The sequence below is a fragment of the Ruditapes philippinarum genome, unplaced genomic scaffold (assembly GCF_026571515.1).
Source record: "Ruditapes philippinarum isolate M1 unplaced genomic scaffold, ASM2657151v2 ctg2469_1_1_1_1, whole genome shotgun sequence".
Lineage (NCBI taxonomy): Eukaryota > Metazoa > Mollusca > Bivalvia > Venerida > Veneridae > Ruditapes > Ruditapes philippinarum.
This window is the reverse complement of record NW_026856709.1, coordinates 95314-112971: the sequence shown is the minus strand read 5'-3', so window position 1 is coordinate 112971 and position 17658 is coordinate 95314. Positions and strand designations below refer to the sequence as shown.

Here is a 17658-nt window from a genome sequence, read left to right as displayed (position 1 = left end):
TTGGGAAAATTTTTTTTTTGGGGTTTTAAAAAAATTTCCCGGGGCAATGGGTGCTTATACAGAATTGGGAAATCCCTTTTATTATAAACAAAATATTTCAAATGTAAAATATTTTAAAAATTTAAAAAAAACAAATATTTTTTTTAAAATAGGGATATATAATAAATCATTAAAACAAGGGTTTAAAAGGGTGTAAAAAAGGGCCCAACAATTTTAAAACCCTTAAATATTAAAAAATTATGGTTTTGCAATGTATTTTTGGAAACAAAAAGGGAAATTAATAAAAATGCTTTTTTGGTAAAATTTTTTAAAAAAAGAGTTCGGGGATTGCTTTAAACAAAAATGGAAGCAGATTTAAACAATAAAGGGGGTTTTAAAAACACTCTTTATTTTCATAAAAAAGATTTAAATTTTGAAAATTTTTTAAAAAATAAAAATCTAAATCTAAGGAGAGTTTTAAAGGCGTTTAAAAAATTTCCTCGATAATTTTAAGAATTAAAAACGGGTGGGATAGGGTAGGAATAAAATAGATAGACAGGAAAATTATTGCCAAGTGTGTCAATGCTCTGGATTGAAGACGAGTATCTTTTTATTCTTATATCAGTGTTTCCATCGAAATTAAGAATTCGATTAAATTAAACGTTATTTTTAAATCAATAGACCCAGTAATGTCAAACAATAAATCTGTTTCTTAACAATCTTAGCAAAATTTTTTTTTAGCCATATAAGAAAAAAAAACGATTTATTGAATTCATATCCTAGACTTTAAGACTAATAATTATATTCATTATATTCACTGTTAGACAACTTTATTAGTGAAACAATTGCAGTTTATTCAATATCCTAATTCATGTTAATTAAAGCTTATTCTTCCATATTGTATAAACTGAAACATTTTAATTATCTCTTCATTTGAATACCAACCGGGTGACAAAATGTTTTAAATATGTATTGATGTATAACGAGAATACATGTATATGTATAAGTTAAATAAAATTTTCTTCTTCTTCTTCTTCTTCATAATAACATATTACAACTTAACTTCGTATAAAGAGACATCTTTATGAATTCTACCTATCTATTTTTGGTCGAGGTCAACAGGCCATATAGTAAATGTGCATAGACATAGGGACTTCATTCTATCTGTTTACATGCATCTTCATATATACTCATATTCCTCTTTGTTAAACTTAGAGAAATGGCTTCCATAACTTTATATGTCACTTTTATTTTGATGTTCGCTGAAGTCTCTTCAGCTAACAGAACTGTCATTTTTACATTTAAACACACCCCTGGAAAAAAATTACGAAGCGAGTCGCTACTAGCTTTTTTAAAAGCTAACCTTGTTCAATTCTTATCTTGAAATCTTCTGATAAACGGTTAAAGGCCAAGGAGTTAACAAGGGTGCTAGTAAAAGTAAAAGTACAGCAGAAAGTATGATAGAGTTAAAAAGTAACAGTGAAGAAAGTTGAAAGGTAAAAAAGATTATATTCCTAATACAAATGTTTTAACACATACACATTCATCATAACCCATAATACCAATATATGTCATAAAATTTTTTTTTAAAATGAAAGAAAGATCGTTATTTGATAAAGTGAATGTGGGGAGTGATATTTTTCTAAAATTATGGTTTTGGGGTCTTTGGACAGAATTGGTGGTTTTCAATTTTTTCCCCCTAAAATTTTGTGTTTTTTCTATCATTAATGAAAATTTTTTTTTTTTGATTCTATCCTATAAAATTTAAAATTTTAAAAAAATGAAATTTTTTCTATATTTTTTTTTTATATACAAAAATGTTTGCACTGACTGCTTTCAATTATGTTTAAAATTAAGATTTAAACCGAGTCTGCAATTTTTAAGTAATTTTGTTGATTTTACTGCTTCCGATGGATAATTTTTTCCAGCTATTAATTCTTACTTTTTATACCAAAGCATATTTATGTACTGTCCAGGGCAAGCAAATGTAACTGGAAAGGCAAACTTGTTTGGTATGAGGTAAAACACAACACATATGCTGAATGAAATAGGGCATTTATTAAATGCCATAAATGGCAAATGTTACATCATAACAAACATGGCATGTACATATTTATATCAAAATGACCAAAAGGTAAAAACCGCACTAAATTTTAGTAATAAAGAATGGCGAGGGTCCTTTCCACGCTTAAATTATATCTTTGTGATAGATCTAATGTAATGATTGGTTAATTAACATCACGTTATTTAGGTCTTGATATTGATTTAGATCGAAATTGTTGAATGAGCTATCAATTCTTGATCAATTGGTTACGGATCTAAATAGAAATTCTATATATTGATGAATCGGTTAGCAAATTTACTGTTTTTATGCAAAACAACTCGTTTAGTGTATTCGGAAAACACAGGTTAAAAAATCTACTACAAATATTGCAGGGAAAAAGAAATGGTTTAATAAAGAATGTCATGACGCGCGTAAGCTGCTAAATAATGCAAGAAATATTTTTTTAAGAAATAAGTCTGTTGAAAATAAAAATGAGTTTTTGAATAAAAAACGAAGTTATATAAAAATAAAGAAAAAATGTAAACGCATATTTCAGCGAAATGAAGGAGAACGTATCACTAAATTATCAAAATCGCAACCAAAGCAATTTTGGAAAAAAATATAAAATCGCAGTTTTAAACGGATTCAAAAGGAACAAATAAAAATAAGAATCACTTTTTAATTTTAATTTTTTACGGCAAGAAGCAAACCACTGACCAAGCCGCATTTTAATAAAATTTTTGTAATATAATTTAAAGATTTTTTTTTTTTCTAAATTAGAATTTTAAAATCATTTTTTGTAAAAATTTAAAAAAGTGGGGGACTGATTTTTAGGGGGGGGTTTTTAAAACCCACCCATTTGACAAAAATTTTCTCCCATTTCTTGTTAAGTTTTAAATAAAATTTTTACCATGGAATGCCCAAAAAAGTTGGACCAAGGCATAACGTTCCCATATTCGGGGAGGAAATCCGGAAGCTAAAAATTTTGGGGAATTTGCTTAAAAACTTTATTTAAAAAATATTTAAAAAACTTTTTATAACCGACTTACAAATTGGGCCGATAAGAAAGAAAAGTTAATTGACAATCAATTTGGTTTTCAAAAGAATAAATCAACGATTGACTGTATTTATATTTTACACGCTCTTATTTCAAAAACTCTTGCTGAAAGAAAAAATTATATGTAGCCTTTCTCGATTGGGAAAACATGTTTTGACAGAATTGATAGACTTTACTTGTGGCAAAAACTAATGAATGCAAATGTTAGTACAAAATTTGTATTGGCTATAAAGTCAATATACTCAACGGTTAAATCGTTTTTGTAAGGTATAATTCGACTAACTCTAACTTTATAAATTCAAACATTGGAGTGAAGCAAGGTGACCCCGCCAGCAGCATTTTGTGTCTTTTCTTTTTAAACGATATTTGTTAATAATGTAAATACAGATATTTAATGGAATAATGAACATTGGCGACATTCAATTATTTTTATTACTTTTTTGCCGATGACGCAGTTTTATTTGCTCACGATCCAAACTCCCTACAGTCCATGTTGAACGACATTGAAGAATATAGCAATACATGGGGCTTACGTCTTAATGCCAGCAAAACAAAAACCATGATTTTTTAAAAAGGCCGACATACCAAATTTGATTTTTATCTTTATTACAATCATATAGAATTAGTAGATTCTTTTAAATATTTGGGCGTTCATTTATATAAAAATGGCAATTGGAACCGAACACAAAAAGCGAATAGCCAGCACGGCTCGTACTCATTACACAATTTGTTTATTGTTTTTAACCAACTAGATTTACCCGTGTCCAAAACAATGTGACTTATTCGATTCATTGGTAGCTTCTACGTTAAATTACGCGGGCTGAAATCTGGGGTCATCATGTCGGACCTGATGTTGAACTCATACACTCCAAATTCTGTAGAAAAGTGTGTCAAACGCTCTACAAATTTAGATGCTCTTTACGGCGAATTAGCTAGAATCCCGATGAGCATTCGTAGGCAATTAATAATGGTAAAATACTGGATAAAATTATTGACATGTAAAAAAGAATCTCTTCTTTTCAAAACCTATAACATGCTTAAAGTCGATGTTAAAGGAAATAACACATATAATAAATGTAATTGGGCTTTATCAAATTAAATTATACTTGATAAATGCGGACTTTCGTATATTTGGCAAAAAACCAATATAGCATGTTTTTGACTTTCAATATTATTGAACGACGCATATTGGATATTTATTACCAAAGTTGATATTGTTCTTTCGATAATTCTGGTCGCCTAGATACATACTGTTCTATAAAATAAAAATTTGAATTTGAAAGTTATCTTGACTATATCAAGGACAAAATATTTCGAGTTGCGCTTACAAAATTTCGCACATCATCTCACGACTTGTTTATTGAAAAGGGAAGATATACAAACGTACATAGACTGGAAAGAATATGCAATAATTGTTCTTCGAGACAAATTGAAAACGAATTTCACTTTTTGTTTACATGCTCACAATATGCTGACCTTCGCAAAAAATATCTCAGACGCTACTATTATACATGGCCTACATTGCAGAAATTTACTCATTTATTATTGTCTGAATCTAAAATAATTGTAACAGATCTTTCGAAATATTTATATTATGCAAATTTGATTAGAAAATAGTTTTACAGAACCTCAAAAACGTCACAATTATGAATTCATATGTTTTACATTGTATTTTTGTGCTCCTTGAAAAATCCATGTCTTCTGCCTATATAGTTATGTTGTATGTGCCATGAACATATATTGTATGTTTAATGCAATAAAATTATTTGAGTTGAGTTGAGTTGATTAGCTAAGACTTTAATCATGTATTAAGCTAAAATCCGACGCAGGTAACATTCTGTACAGTAAGGAGAAAAGGGGCCAATGACATAAATTATGAGCATAAAATCTTATATGTCTGACGTTCAGTTTTATCTCACATGCTTCAAATATTAAAGAAATAAATTTCGTTCAAGATAACTTGAGTTATTTGACACCCCGTAAAACATTTTTCAATACATAGTATATAATAAAACTCGAGCGAGTTGCCGGATGATGGATACAAATTTATTATATACTTATAAATGAAATATTGAGAAATATTGATGAAATAAAATGCGTATTTTCATTTTCCGTATTTTCACTGTAAAAATTTATTTTTCACTGCAGTGAAACATATTTTCCGTATTTTCACTGGTGTCTTGCCGGACTACTTTCTTTTAAATTCTACCAGTACACAAAATTTAAGGGAAAGTTTTTCAAATTTTATTGAAAAAAAGAGAATTTAAATGTACATAATAAACAGAAAATTCAAGTTTTTTCTATAAATACATGATTTATTTTCATCTTGTGGCATGAAAATTACCATATTTCACTCATGGCTACCGCCACTCATGAAATATTTATTTTCATACCACTCGATGAAAATAAATCATGTATTTATAGAAAAAACTTGAATATCCTCTATATATTTGTTTGCAAATGTGAGCGATCGAAAAACTTTTACGTTATAAATCTACAGTGATCAAAAAGTTACTAATGCATGTCCTCGATAAACTTAGGGTCACATTGATACAGAAAAACATTTGCAATAAGATATATCAAATTTAGATAAAAACAAGAAGACACAAAATGGAGAATATAAGTAGTAGAAGTGCATTGTAACCGTCTGGTAACATTTTAATGTATTTCCGGTACAAAAGAATGAACACTCTCGTAGCATTAAAAACAACTTTGTTTAAATTTCTCTTCAACAAATGATTTTCTCTCTGGTAATTGATTCAGCCATTTAAAGCCCAATTTCGAATCCAGGACATTGATATACACACAACTGAGTAAAGATTGTGGAATGAACGTGTGCTTAATTACTTTTACTATTCTTAACTAAATTATTGTCAGGTCTCATTAAGCCGTCAAAACTTTTTTCAGGTTGCACCTTTAGTATGCGACAGAGGAATTTAATTGTTTCTGTAATTCATTTACTGAATTGACAATTACCAGTGAAATTGGTGACATCAAATGTGTGGACTGTGTCAAAGACAGATGTACTTACTGCGCTTATCTTCTCGTAAGATACTGAATGGAGTTATAACAACAAAGTATTCATTTTTTTTATATTAAAAATTATCCTTGGCCAATTTTAGTAACATTTAAAAAGTAGACCTGTAAGCTAAAAAAATAGCTATAACTACTGCAGAATGCCCTTAAGAGACTACTTTATGCTGAATGTTAATAATATATTACGTTGTATTTATTTATTTATTTATTTATTGATTTTGGTGTTGTTGTTCTTGTTTTCGTTTTTTTTTCTCGTAATAATAGATAAGAAATACATCGAATTATAAAAATAGGTTCGGGTGGAATAGGCCTACTGTTGAGGGATTCACTACCTGATGCTTTTCATATTACATATTTTAGATGATAGTTACGAAAATGCCAGTTTCTTTTATAGTTAAGGTGCGATCAAAAATATGCTTCACAAGCATGCAGGCTTCGACAAGTATGTCCGAGACCACCTGATTTTGGCAAGGAAAGATCCTGGACCACCTTACAAGCAACTGGTTCGCCAGATCACATGAATTTTTTTGATGGTGGAAAGCTCAGCTGGGAAAATGATGATCTGATAAAAAAAATCATGTTAGATATACTTGCTGTTTAATTACATTTGACCGATGTACATTTCTTTGTTCATACATCTCATTAATTAAAGTACATGTAGTTCTTAAAGATATACTACATGAGTATAGATTTAGTATACATATGCACTTTCAACACGCTAAAATTTAGCTTATGCAAGTTAAAAGAATAAAGAATTTGTTATATTAATATACAGTAATCTATTATTGTGCACGTGTTTATCCTTAAAATATTTCCTTGTTTTCAAAGACAAAAATAAGATAATTTGATAGTTTTACATAAAATGTAAATCTATAAAAGATTATTATTATTATTATTTTTATTATGATAAGACGTACAAAAGTACATCATAGAGCTATATCACTGTCATCAATTTTGTATCTGTTTTCTTCAGATGTTAATTAATAATACTGACCAGTACTGTACTGTGTATCACTGTCATCAATTTTAAGTGTATTTATTATAACCGGAGAGGTTTGGGTTGAAGAGGCGAAATATAGCTGGCCATACTTTTTGTCTATATCTCTATCTTTGTACTATCCAACCTCTTCTTACTTTCTATCATTTCTTGTATATTTCTTTTTCTTGACCTAGCACCACCCGTCGCGTCATAATCAAGTGTGATTGCGCCGACGTACAATGTAGATGTAGATGTATAAATCTGATATTCATTAAATATTATTTTTGCAATAAATTTCTCGACATAAAGTAGGAAAATATCGATAATAATAATAGTAATAATAATAATAGAATCTAAAAATAATAATAATAATTATATGAGTATTCCCTATTCATATTTTTTCTTTTGCCAGTAAGGGAAGTAACCGCTATGTGCAGTTTTAGAATTTTAGTGGTATGAAACCAAAATGAATGACAGACTATTCTCTCCCTTACAAGTTCCTCTCCCTGACGGTTCTCTCCCTAACCGTTTCCTCCCCTGACGGTTCTCTCCCAAATTTGAAATATGCAGACAGTTCTCCCCCAATTTTATTTTTATAATTTATTTTTTTAGTTTTGACTTAATCTAATCTTAATGAAGATTTTTAAAAGAATGTGTTTGATATTAACTGCATTTTATGTTTATCAGCTGAAAAGTATTTGTAAATTTAACACCTTTTTTCATTATTTTAATCCTATCAACACCTTTATTGTGAGAGATACTGATCATTGATATACACCTTGAATTATGTTAAGGTCTAGCTTGTGATGTCCATTCATTCGTTAATTAGTGAATAAGGTGGAAACAAGTATGTTCTAGAAAATAAATAAACAACAACTGGTATGCAAACACATTCCACATTTACTTTTTTACGAAAATTGATTTAAAAACATGTAGTCATTAACTTGAAACAATATATTATACCAAATAACTTATAATATAATACTTATTCATCAACATCTTTTCACAGCTATTTTAATCTAATCAACACCTTCATTCTTGAGTAAGGAATTAATAAACACCTCAATTATCACTGACAGCAAACTTAAATGCATTCATGTGTGTATTGAACTCCTTTTTTCATTAGAGTTTATTCATCATTTTTTGCCTATAAATTTCATTTTTATTTATTAAAAAAAAAAATAGAAAAAAAAAATCTTATGATTATTCTAATCAAGTAAATTATTCATTAATTATTTTCAATGACTAAACACATTAAAAAGTATACATTACATCTAATTAAAAAATCAGAATAATTAACTAATATCATCATTGATCAATTATTATTATGTGTTAAAAAAAAATAATTTCTAATTCAATTTATATCAATTGATAATAAAGTTACAAATTTATTTTAACATCTAAATACTTCAATAAAATATTTTTTCTCAGATTCATATTAATTTTTGATAGTAAACTTACCAATTTATTGTTGCTGATGATGCTAACAAAATTGAATTTGAATTAAACATCAGAATACTTCATTAAAGTACTGGTTGGGGACCACCAAAACCGGACAACCACCAAACCCGGACGGCCCCTAAAATGCTTAATTTAGTATTTTCTTTGTTTTGTGGTTGTCAGTCACTTTTTTTATCAAAAATAAATGCATGTTTCTTCTATAATTAAATAAATAATTTTGTTTCAACCTCCTTAAATGGTAATATTTCAATGTCTATTTCAAAAATGTTGACGTTGAAATTTGGGGGTCAAGCAAGCAATGCCTGACCTCATATACCAGCTATAATCATTTGCGAGTAAACAATAGAATATCAAAAACTTCAGCATGTGCTGCTGAAATATTGTTTATCATGTTGAAAATCACAAATCAAAACACCCAAGCTTCTATCTGAATTAAATCATGTTATGTACATATCTGTCCGGACACATGGTACTGTAGTGTAGACAATTTAGGTAATTTTGATACCCTCCTTGTAAGCCTCAGATATAAGTGTCAATGTAATCAGAAATAAACAAACTAGCTTGTTAGTTAGGAGAAGAACCTAGCTGAACTGTGTCAAATTTTTAGGTCTCTATGTTAAAAATTATAAAATCTGTACGGAAAAATGTTCAAAAAGTGTCCGGTTGATGGTCCCCGACCAGTATTTTTCTCTCTAATTAATATCAATTTATAATAAACCTACCCATTTATTTAACATCTAAACACTTCAATAAAATCCTTTTTTTTTCTAATTTATATCAATTCATAATAAACTTACCCATTTATTTATCATCTAAATACTTTAATAATAATGTAATCATAAAAATAAGAATGGGGAGGAACTGTCTTCTAATTTGCAAATTTGCAGACAGTTCTCCCCCAAAATAGGGAGAGAACCGTCAGGGAGGAAACGTCAGGGGAGGAACTGGTAAGGGAGAGAATAGTCTGACTACCAACCAAAATTATGGCCGACTAATTTTCGTGGAAACCTGGAGGAAATTATTTTTACAACGAATTGTCTGCCAAAAATGATTCAGTGTAACAAAAGATTTTAAGAACGTCTATATGTTTGGCATCTATCATTTGTTTATACTGACAACAATAAGAGAGAATATCTATGCTAACATTGATCATTGTTTCAGGTAAACCTGTTGTATAGAAATGATTCGTCCCCAAGTAAATTCGACCTCATGTAAAGTCAACATAATCTCGAGTCATGCACTGGTATTTCCTTCATAGTTTTTATGTAATTTTTACCAACATGATTATTAATGTGTGCATGTTATATGTACTGTTCTAAAATTATTGTGTTTACACATTTTAATACAAAGATTTAATTCTGTAGCTGTCAACAAAAGATTATATTATATAATAGACTGTAGGGACAAACATTTGTAACAGCTGCTGACCTTTAATACATACATTTTACACTTAAATATTAATACACTTAAGTATGCATCTCCTTTATGTCTGTATGTATGTTAATTTTTCATACATTCAGTTATTGCCTTGATCTCCAGTAGTGAAGGTACAAAAGTAATGTATGGCTTCTCGAGTAGAGTGGGAAGAGGGAGTCTGGCACGAACTATATATAACCGTGTGCTTGAAGATGAAAATCACAGACATGACAACCACAGCTATGTATGTATCTTTATTTGATATATATATACCTGTATCTTTATGTTAAAATATACTTATATCTTAATGTTATAACTACACCTGTATCTTTATATTATAATGTTATCGTCCGGTCATGTGTTTTGACGCTCATCTATTTTGACGCCATTTCTGTTTTGACCTAATAATTGGTGAAAACGACCTCGTATGACGTCATAATTTGCTGACTGCACTGCAAGCATGTATTTACAACGTAAAACTAAAACATGTGGAAAGACAGAGACATTTCAGTGAACTGTATTTTTGCATCTTTTTACTAATGCAAAATCAATGGATGTTTATGCAAGCTTTAATTTTGCAAATACAGCTTTTGAAAAATCTTGACCTGCCCTATTCTGCTAATACATAATACATGAAAATCTGCAGAAAGCTGTTATCAGTATGGTTGGTAATTGTTTTCTCTATTTACATAAATAGTGTTACCGCTACTTAAGTAATGAAAAGAAGTAACCTAGAAGGTTGTCCAACAGACAAAGTTTAAAACCAAAAGATTATTTAAAAAAAAAATGAAATGTAAAAAGGGGTTTATAGGTAAAACATTTTATTTCAGTGGTATTTTGTAAAGCGCTCAAGTTTACCAGCTGATCTGTGTGACAGTTTTCTACAGTTAGACCAGGACAGTGAAACTAGTGATTTCCTCGAGAATTGTTATGAGAAGTCAGACTGGGTGTTCATGCAGATTTACCACTCTATTGCCAAGTCTTTACTTAGCTGGTTTATGGAAAACACCTCTATAAATGGGTAATTTATTTTATATATTAAAATGTTAAATCTTTAATATATAATTCTTTCTGTCATTGTACTTTTCTTTTTAAGCTGACACTTGTAACATAAGTTTTAGGTGGGATTTTTTCAAAAATTCTTCAAATTAGTTGATTGATGATCCCTACTTTGACCTTTTATTTGAATAACAAGAGAGATTTAACCACAAATATTGACATGTGCTCTTTTGTTTACAAACACATTGTGGTGAAATTCTTTTTGTATCCAATAATATGATAATTGATTAGAACTAGACACGTCGGGGATCTATGCATTGTTTGGCAGGCATAAAAGTTATAAGTTATAGTCATGATGTCAGATATAGCGTGGATGTTTGAAAATTACTGTATACATGTATTTCTTTGTTTACTCAGTCAATCTATATTAGTGCTTTTAGGCCAAGTGATTAATGGTAGATAGAAGAAAAATTTTGTTTGCTTGATGGTTATGTCTTGTCAAGATTCATTTAAAATGATATTTTTGTTTCAGTTGGCTAGGCAGAGGGTCGATGTTTGTATTTTCTAGGCAACAGTTTATGCAGTTAATGGACATTGATGTAGATTGGAAAGGAGAAAATCTGTTAGACCTAGGTATGTGATACATGATTGCATATATTTGAATATTTGAGTGAAAAAAATCAATGAAAACACTTTAGAACTAGTCTTTGCATTTTATACAGCACTTTTCATTATTGACTTGCTTTTCAAGAAAGGGGTTATTTAGGGATTTTATATCTATATGAATAGAGGGCACTGTCTGCAAGAATATATTTATGTACATTGTAAAGCAACATTATAACATTTACATTATTACAACAATTCTACCAACACAAAGTAATAGTAGAAAATAATTGCAGGAGATATATGAAAATGTTGTTGATAATGTAATTATGCCCCCACTTCGAAGAAGAGGGTGTATATTGCTTTGCACTTGTCGGTCCGTCGGTCCGTAGACCAAATGGTGTCCGAGTGATAACTAAAGAACCCTTAGGCCTAGACTCTTCAAACTTGGTATGGTGATTGGTCATAACCAGTAGATGACCCCTATTGATTTTGGGGTCAAGGGGTCAAAGTTCAAGGTCACATTGACCTTGTATGTTAAAACGGTTTCCGATCAATAACTAAAGAACGCTTAGGCCTAGGAACTTCAAACTTGATATGGTGATTGGTCATGACCAGCCGATGACCCCTATTGATTTTGGGGTCAAGGGGTCAAAGGTCAAGGTCACATTGACCATGTAGGTAAAAACAGTTTCCGATCAATAACTAAAGAACCCATAGGCCTAGGAACTTCAAACTTGGTATGGTGATTGGTCATGACCAGCAGATGAACCCTATTGATTTTTGGGTCAAGGGGTCAAAGGTCAAGGTCACATTGACCTTTTAGGTAAAAACGGTTTCTGATCAATTACTAAAGAACGCTTAGGCCTAGGAACTTCAAACTTGGTATGATGATTGGTCATGACCATCAGATGACCCCTATTGATTTTGGGGTCAAAGGTCAAGGTCACATTGACCTTGTAGGTGAAAACGGTTTCCGATCAATAAATAAAGAACACTTAGGCCTAGGTACTTCAAACTTGGTATCATGATTAGTCATGACCATCAGATGACCCCTATTGATTTTGGGGTCAAGGGGTCAAAGGTCAAGGTCACATTGACCTTGTAGGTAAAAACAGTTTCCGATCAATAACTAAAAAACCCATAGGCCTAGGAACTTCAAACTTGGTATGGTGATTGGTCATGACCAGCAGACAAACCCTATTGATTTTGGGGTCAAGGGGTCAAAGGTCAAGGTCACATTGACCTGTTAGGTAAAAACGGTTTCCAATCAATAACTAAAGAACGCTTAGGCCTAGGTACTTCAAACTTGGTATGATGATTGGTCATGACCATCAGATGACCCCTATTGATTTTGGGGTCAAGGGGTCAAAGGTCACATTGACCTTGTAGGTGAAAACGGTTTCCGATCAATAAATAAAGAACGCTTAGGCCTAGGAACTTCAAACTTGGTATGGTGATTGGTCATGACCAGCAGATGAACCCTATTGATTTTTGGGTCAAGGGGTCAAAGGTCAAGGTCACATTGACCTTTTAGGTAAAAACGGTTTCCGATCAATAACTAAAGAACGCTTAGGCCTAGGAACTTCAAACTTGGTATGATGATTGGTCATGACCAGCAGATGACCCCTATTGATTTTGGGGTCAAAGGTCAAGGTCACATTGACCTTGTAGGTAAAAACGGTTTCCGATCAATAACTAAAGAACCCTTAGTCCTAGGAACTTCAAACTTGGTATGATGATTGGTCATGACCAGCAGATGACCCCTATTGATTTTGGGGTCAATGTCATAGTGACCTTGTACTTAATGACCGTTTCTGACCAATAACTCAACAACTCAAGTTGCATTGGTTGATATTTTTATGTGCTTTTGGTATACACATTTGAAGGTCTTATGTAATATAACAACTTGGCTGTCATTAATGAGGCCTATGTGATTCATAAAATTTATGTATATATTATTTGGTAAGATTTTTAATAACTTTAATATTATTTGGTAAGATTTTTAATAACTTTAATTGCTGCACACAACCTATGGGGTCACAATAATTATTACCTTGTGACTAGTCATGACCAGTAGATACTAGATAACCCTTATTAATTGCTTGTTCACTGGGTCAGAAGTCATGCATAATAACCTGATCACATGACAAATTGGCTGCCGATAGGGGCATACATGTTTTACAAACATATCTTGTTTTCATGATGATAGTGGTATTATTTTAGGTGCAGGGGATGGTGAGGTTACAAAAATGATGGCACCTTATTTCCATCAAACTTATGCCACAGAAACTTCGAAACCTATGGTTAGAAGGCTGACTGACAAAGGATACGGGTATGTCAAATGTGTTAGATTTTGCAGTAGGGAGAATTAAAAACATTTAATCATAATGTCAATTTTTGATCTTGCCTAAAGACTTTATAAAACTAAATCAACTTGAACTATCACTAAATGTAATTAATATCCCCGCAAGTCTGCTTCGGTAATGAGGAAGTTACTAGTAACAGAATACCTTGCAAAAGAACTGAAATAGAGTTATGGTTGTGGGCAATTAAAGATAGTTGTGGTTCTTGTATGTTGCATTTCCTTTCAATGTGGTTGACCATTGATGAAGTTTTATTGAATAACTCTGTAATAAGTCCAAAAAGAGTTATGCTTCTTGAGCACTGCACTTCCTCTCATTGCACTTGACCATTAAATGAAGTTTCATTGAATTCTAAACATTAGTTTTTAAGTTATGCACCTGACAAGGAAAAGGAACAAAGGGCAATAACTCTATAATTACTCTGGACAGAGTTATGGTTCTTGTGCACTGCACTTCCTCTTATTGTGCTTGACCATTGTATTCCAACCAGTAGTTTTCAAGTTATGCTCTGGACAAGGAAAAGAAACAAAGGGTAATAACTCTGTAATTAGTGAAGATGGAGTTATGGTTCTTGTGCACTGCACTTCCTTTTAATGTGTTTGACCATTGTATGAAGTTATATTGAATTTCAACCATTAGTCTTCAAGTTATGGTCCGGACAAAAGAAAGCACTGGAAAAGTAACAAAGGGCAATAACTCTGTAATTACTTTAGATGGAGTTATAGTTCTTGTGCACTGCACTTCCTGTCAATGTGCTTGATCATTGTATGAAGTTGTATTGAATTTTGTTTTAGGGGTATAACTATTAATTATGATTTTTTTTTTATCAAAAGATGGGTTTTAAATGTACCTTATCTTTTACAGTGTTCTAGATGTTGATTCCTGGGATGATGGATCACTGACGTTTGACCTGGTTGCATGTTTGAATCTCCTAGACCGCTGTGATAAACCACTCAGTATTTTACATTCCATTAAGAAAGTTTTAAAGCCAGGAGGCCGAGTTATTGTAGCTGCAGTTCTGCCGTTTAAACCCTATGTGGAATTTGGTAATCTACATTTGTATTTACAGTATATTGTAGGAAATATATATGCTTTATAATATTTCTGTAAACTGTTAATGGCTGTAAATCATAGATACTGTATTTTGTTGACATGATGCAGTTTGAACAAAATGCTTCTATTATACCTTATTGAAAGTTAAATATAATTTGTTTTGGCAAAAATCTCACAAGAAGGGTGTGCCATTTGCCACTTAAGTAATCTGATATTGTATGTCAGAAAGTTGTTAAAACTTTTCTTTCTTCCCTAGATATGTACTTAGTGCTTTCTTTGTTGTCACTGTAAGTAAGTGTAAATAGTCACAAACTGATGCAGCAAGTGAAATCCCTACAGTGTCATTTATCATTAAATAATATACTTACATGTATGTCCACCTTTTTAAAGGGCAATTATTTCAATTTCTTTTAAGTTTGTTCACTTACATTTCTCTTGTATTCTATGATTACTATCAGGATTAATGGACAATGACAGATATACTGTTTTAGCATGTCTGTAAAGACATAAAATAGTAAGAGTTGTCTTATAATTTAACTTGAAAGTATTCAGTTTGTTATAAATAAACATAAAGAAAATCATGTTGTTTTTTTTGCAAAATTGCAAAAAGATTATCATTATTTTGAAGAACAAAAAAAGTTATTTTAAAATGATTATATTTTAGGACCATCTGACAATATGCCAACAGAAGAGATAATGGTTATGGGTAGAACATTTGAGGAACAGTCAACAAGTTTTGTAAAAGATGTATTTGAACCAGCTGGTTTTGAGCTTGTCAAGTTTTCTCGGGTGCCATATTTATGCGAGGGAGACCTGGAATCAAGTTTTTATGTTCTACATGATGCTCTTTTTGTGTTGAAACTAAGTGAATATGGTTGAAATGTGAAAATGTAAGAAATACTGCAAAAAGAGGAGTATTGCATACAATAATGATATGGTTCAATTTTTTGCCTTGTTCAAATAATGAACTTATACAATCTCTAAGAAAAAATATGTACAAAATATATTGAGATCAGATCTGTTCAAATTATAAATGAGCATGGATGTGGGATAATTTTGTACATTTGGCTTCTTTCGTGCTTCAGGCATGTGTAACAAGCTTGGTTAATCTGAAATGGTGTAAGGTTTCTCACTGACAATGAATGGTAACATAGGAAGTGGTGTAAGGGTTTTTATATGCTTTGTTGCTTTGATTGTAATTTATTTTGTTTTTACGTACATTTTTATTTTGATCAAGGTTATCACAGTCAAACAAACACCAAGTCCAGTCTGACATATCAGGCGATTAGAGACATATCACAACATGGGAACAAATACTGTCAAACTATTCCAGTTTATTAGAATAAATGTGTATAGATATATTGTTTAGCATCATTTACATCCTGAAGCAAAGGTAAATTTTGGATTGTCAGATAGTACTTTTATTTCACTTTTACCATATTGTTAGAAAAAAATTGTATGAAACACAAGTCAGACGGCAGGGGAAACCTTAATTTCTAAAGTTATGTGCTATATACAGTTACATGTAAATTAAAACTATAATTGGCTATATACCATATATGTTTTAACAAAAAGTGACACTGGTATTCACTAACAAAATATTCTATAGGAGCAAAAAATAGCAGGGCTGCTTGATTTTTCAAAGGTTAACTTGTTACTGATGATTTATAATGGTGTAAGTTGTTTTTAAAGTCCATGGCAGGGACAACAATATAACCCACATTAATTATTTCATTATGTTTTAATTCTAACATGCTTTAAGAACCCTTTATATATTTCATACTCGCATACCAATAATAATAAATACATTTTCATAATAACAGTTATACCAATAATTTTCATTGAATATTGACAGATACAAATCATTGACATATTTCATTATGATAATTGCTTATCATTGAGGAGTTTATTTTACTTTATAGAGTGAAATAGTCTTCCAGTGAGTGTTTAAGGTTTTGTTTCCTGGATGGTGCTTACAACAATGTAAATAAGGAAATATAAGAATGAAATATTTTTCCCTCTATATTGTTGCATAAAAGCTTGTGGTCTTGTAATTAAAAAAATTCCCAGTAAACTTAATCATTTTAAAAATTAAAGGAAACTAACTATTAAAGGGGCTCCACTGAGGTTTTTTTTTGACATGATGGGACTTGAAATACATTTTCGAGAAAAATATTCCATTTGTTGTAGGACCAGACAAATAACTTGTGTGCAAAATTTCAGATCATTCACTCACTCTGATATTTCAGATAAATTATTCTTTATCCATAAAAATGGCCTTAAATTTTCACTCAATAGCATAAAATACGATTTTTAATTTATTTCCAAGTGTATTTCTCAAATATCTTTTGTATATCACTATGTTTTAAGTGCCTCAGCTGATCTATGTCAGAAATTTGAGTTTTATAGTTTAGGCTTTTTGACTTCAGTGGAGTTCCTTTAAGATATCAAAGGGATGTTGGTACCTCTTTGTTCCGGGAACTCTCATAGATGACAATATTGACCAAATTTACTCTAGGTTTAGCTGAATGAAACACACTTTGTCAAAAATAAACTTTAGAACTTCTATGCAATAAATTACTTCATATTGTAATAATTTTTGTTTTTCATTTCAGACAAGGGTTTTTTTTTTGACTGGTTTGCATTCCTTTTCATATTATTAAAA

The 17658-nt window shown here is 30.8% G+C and overlaps 1 protein-coding gene across 1 annotated transcript; it reads left to right on the top strand.

Annotated features, from left to right (window-relative positions):
• Positions 1 to 9535: 9535 nt before the first annotated feature.
• Positions 9536 to 17527, top strand: LOC132747461 (protein-L-histidine N-pros-methyltransferase-like). Its single transcript, XM_060736853.1, has 7 exons — positions 9536 to 9717; positions 10077 to 10216; positions 10803 to 10993; positions 11504 to 11604; positions 13801 to 13909; positions 14805 to 14986; positions 15658 to 17527. The coding sequence occupies exons 1-7, from the start codon at positions 9693 to 9695 to the stop codon at positions 15870 to 15872; spliced, it is 963 nt and encodes a 320-aa protein (XP_060592836.1). The 5' UTR covers positions 9536 to 9692; the 3' UTR covers positions 15873 to 17527.
• The last annotated feature ends 131 nt before the right edge of the window (positions 17528 to 17658 follow it).

Excerpts from the sequence above, each read along its gene's own strand:
- LOC132747461 (XM_060736853.1), top strand. The coding sequence starts at position 9,693 with ATGCTAACATTGATCATTGTTTCAG. Across the intron at positions 10,217-10,802 it reads GACATGACAACCACAGCTAT|TGGTATTTTGTAAAGCGCTC; the intron begins GTATGTATCTTT and ends ATTTTATTTCAG. Across the intron at positions 13,910-14,804 it reads CTGACTGACAAAGGATACGG|TGTTCTAGATGTTGATTCCT; the intron begins GTATGTCAAATG and ends TATCTTTTACAG.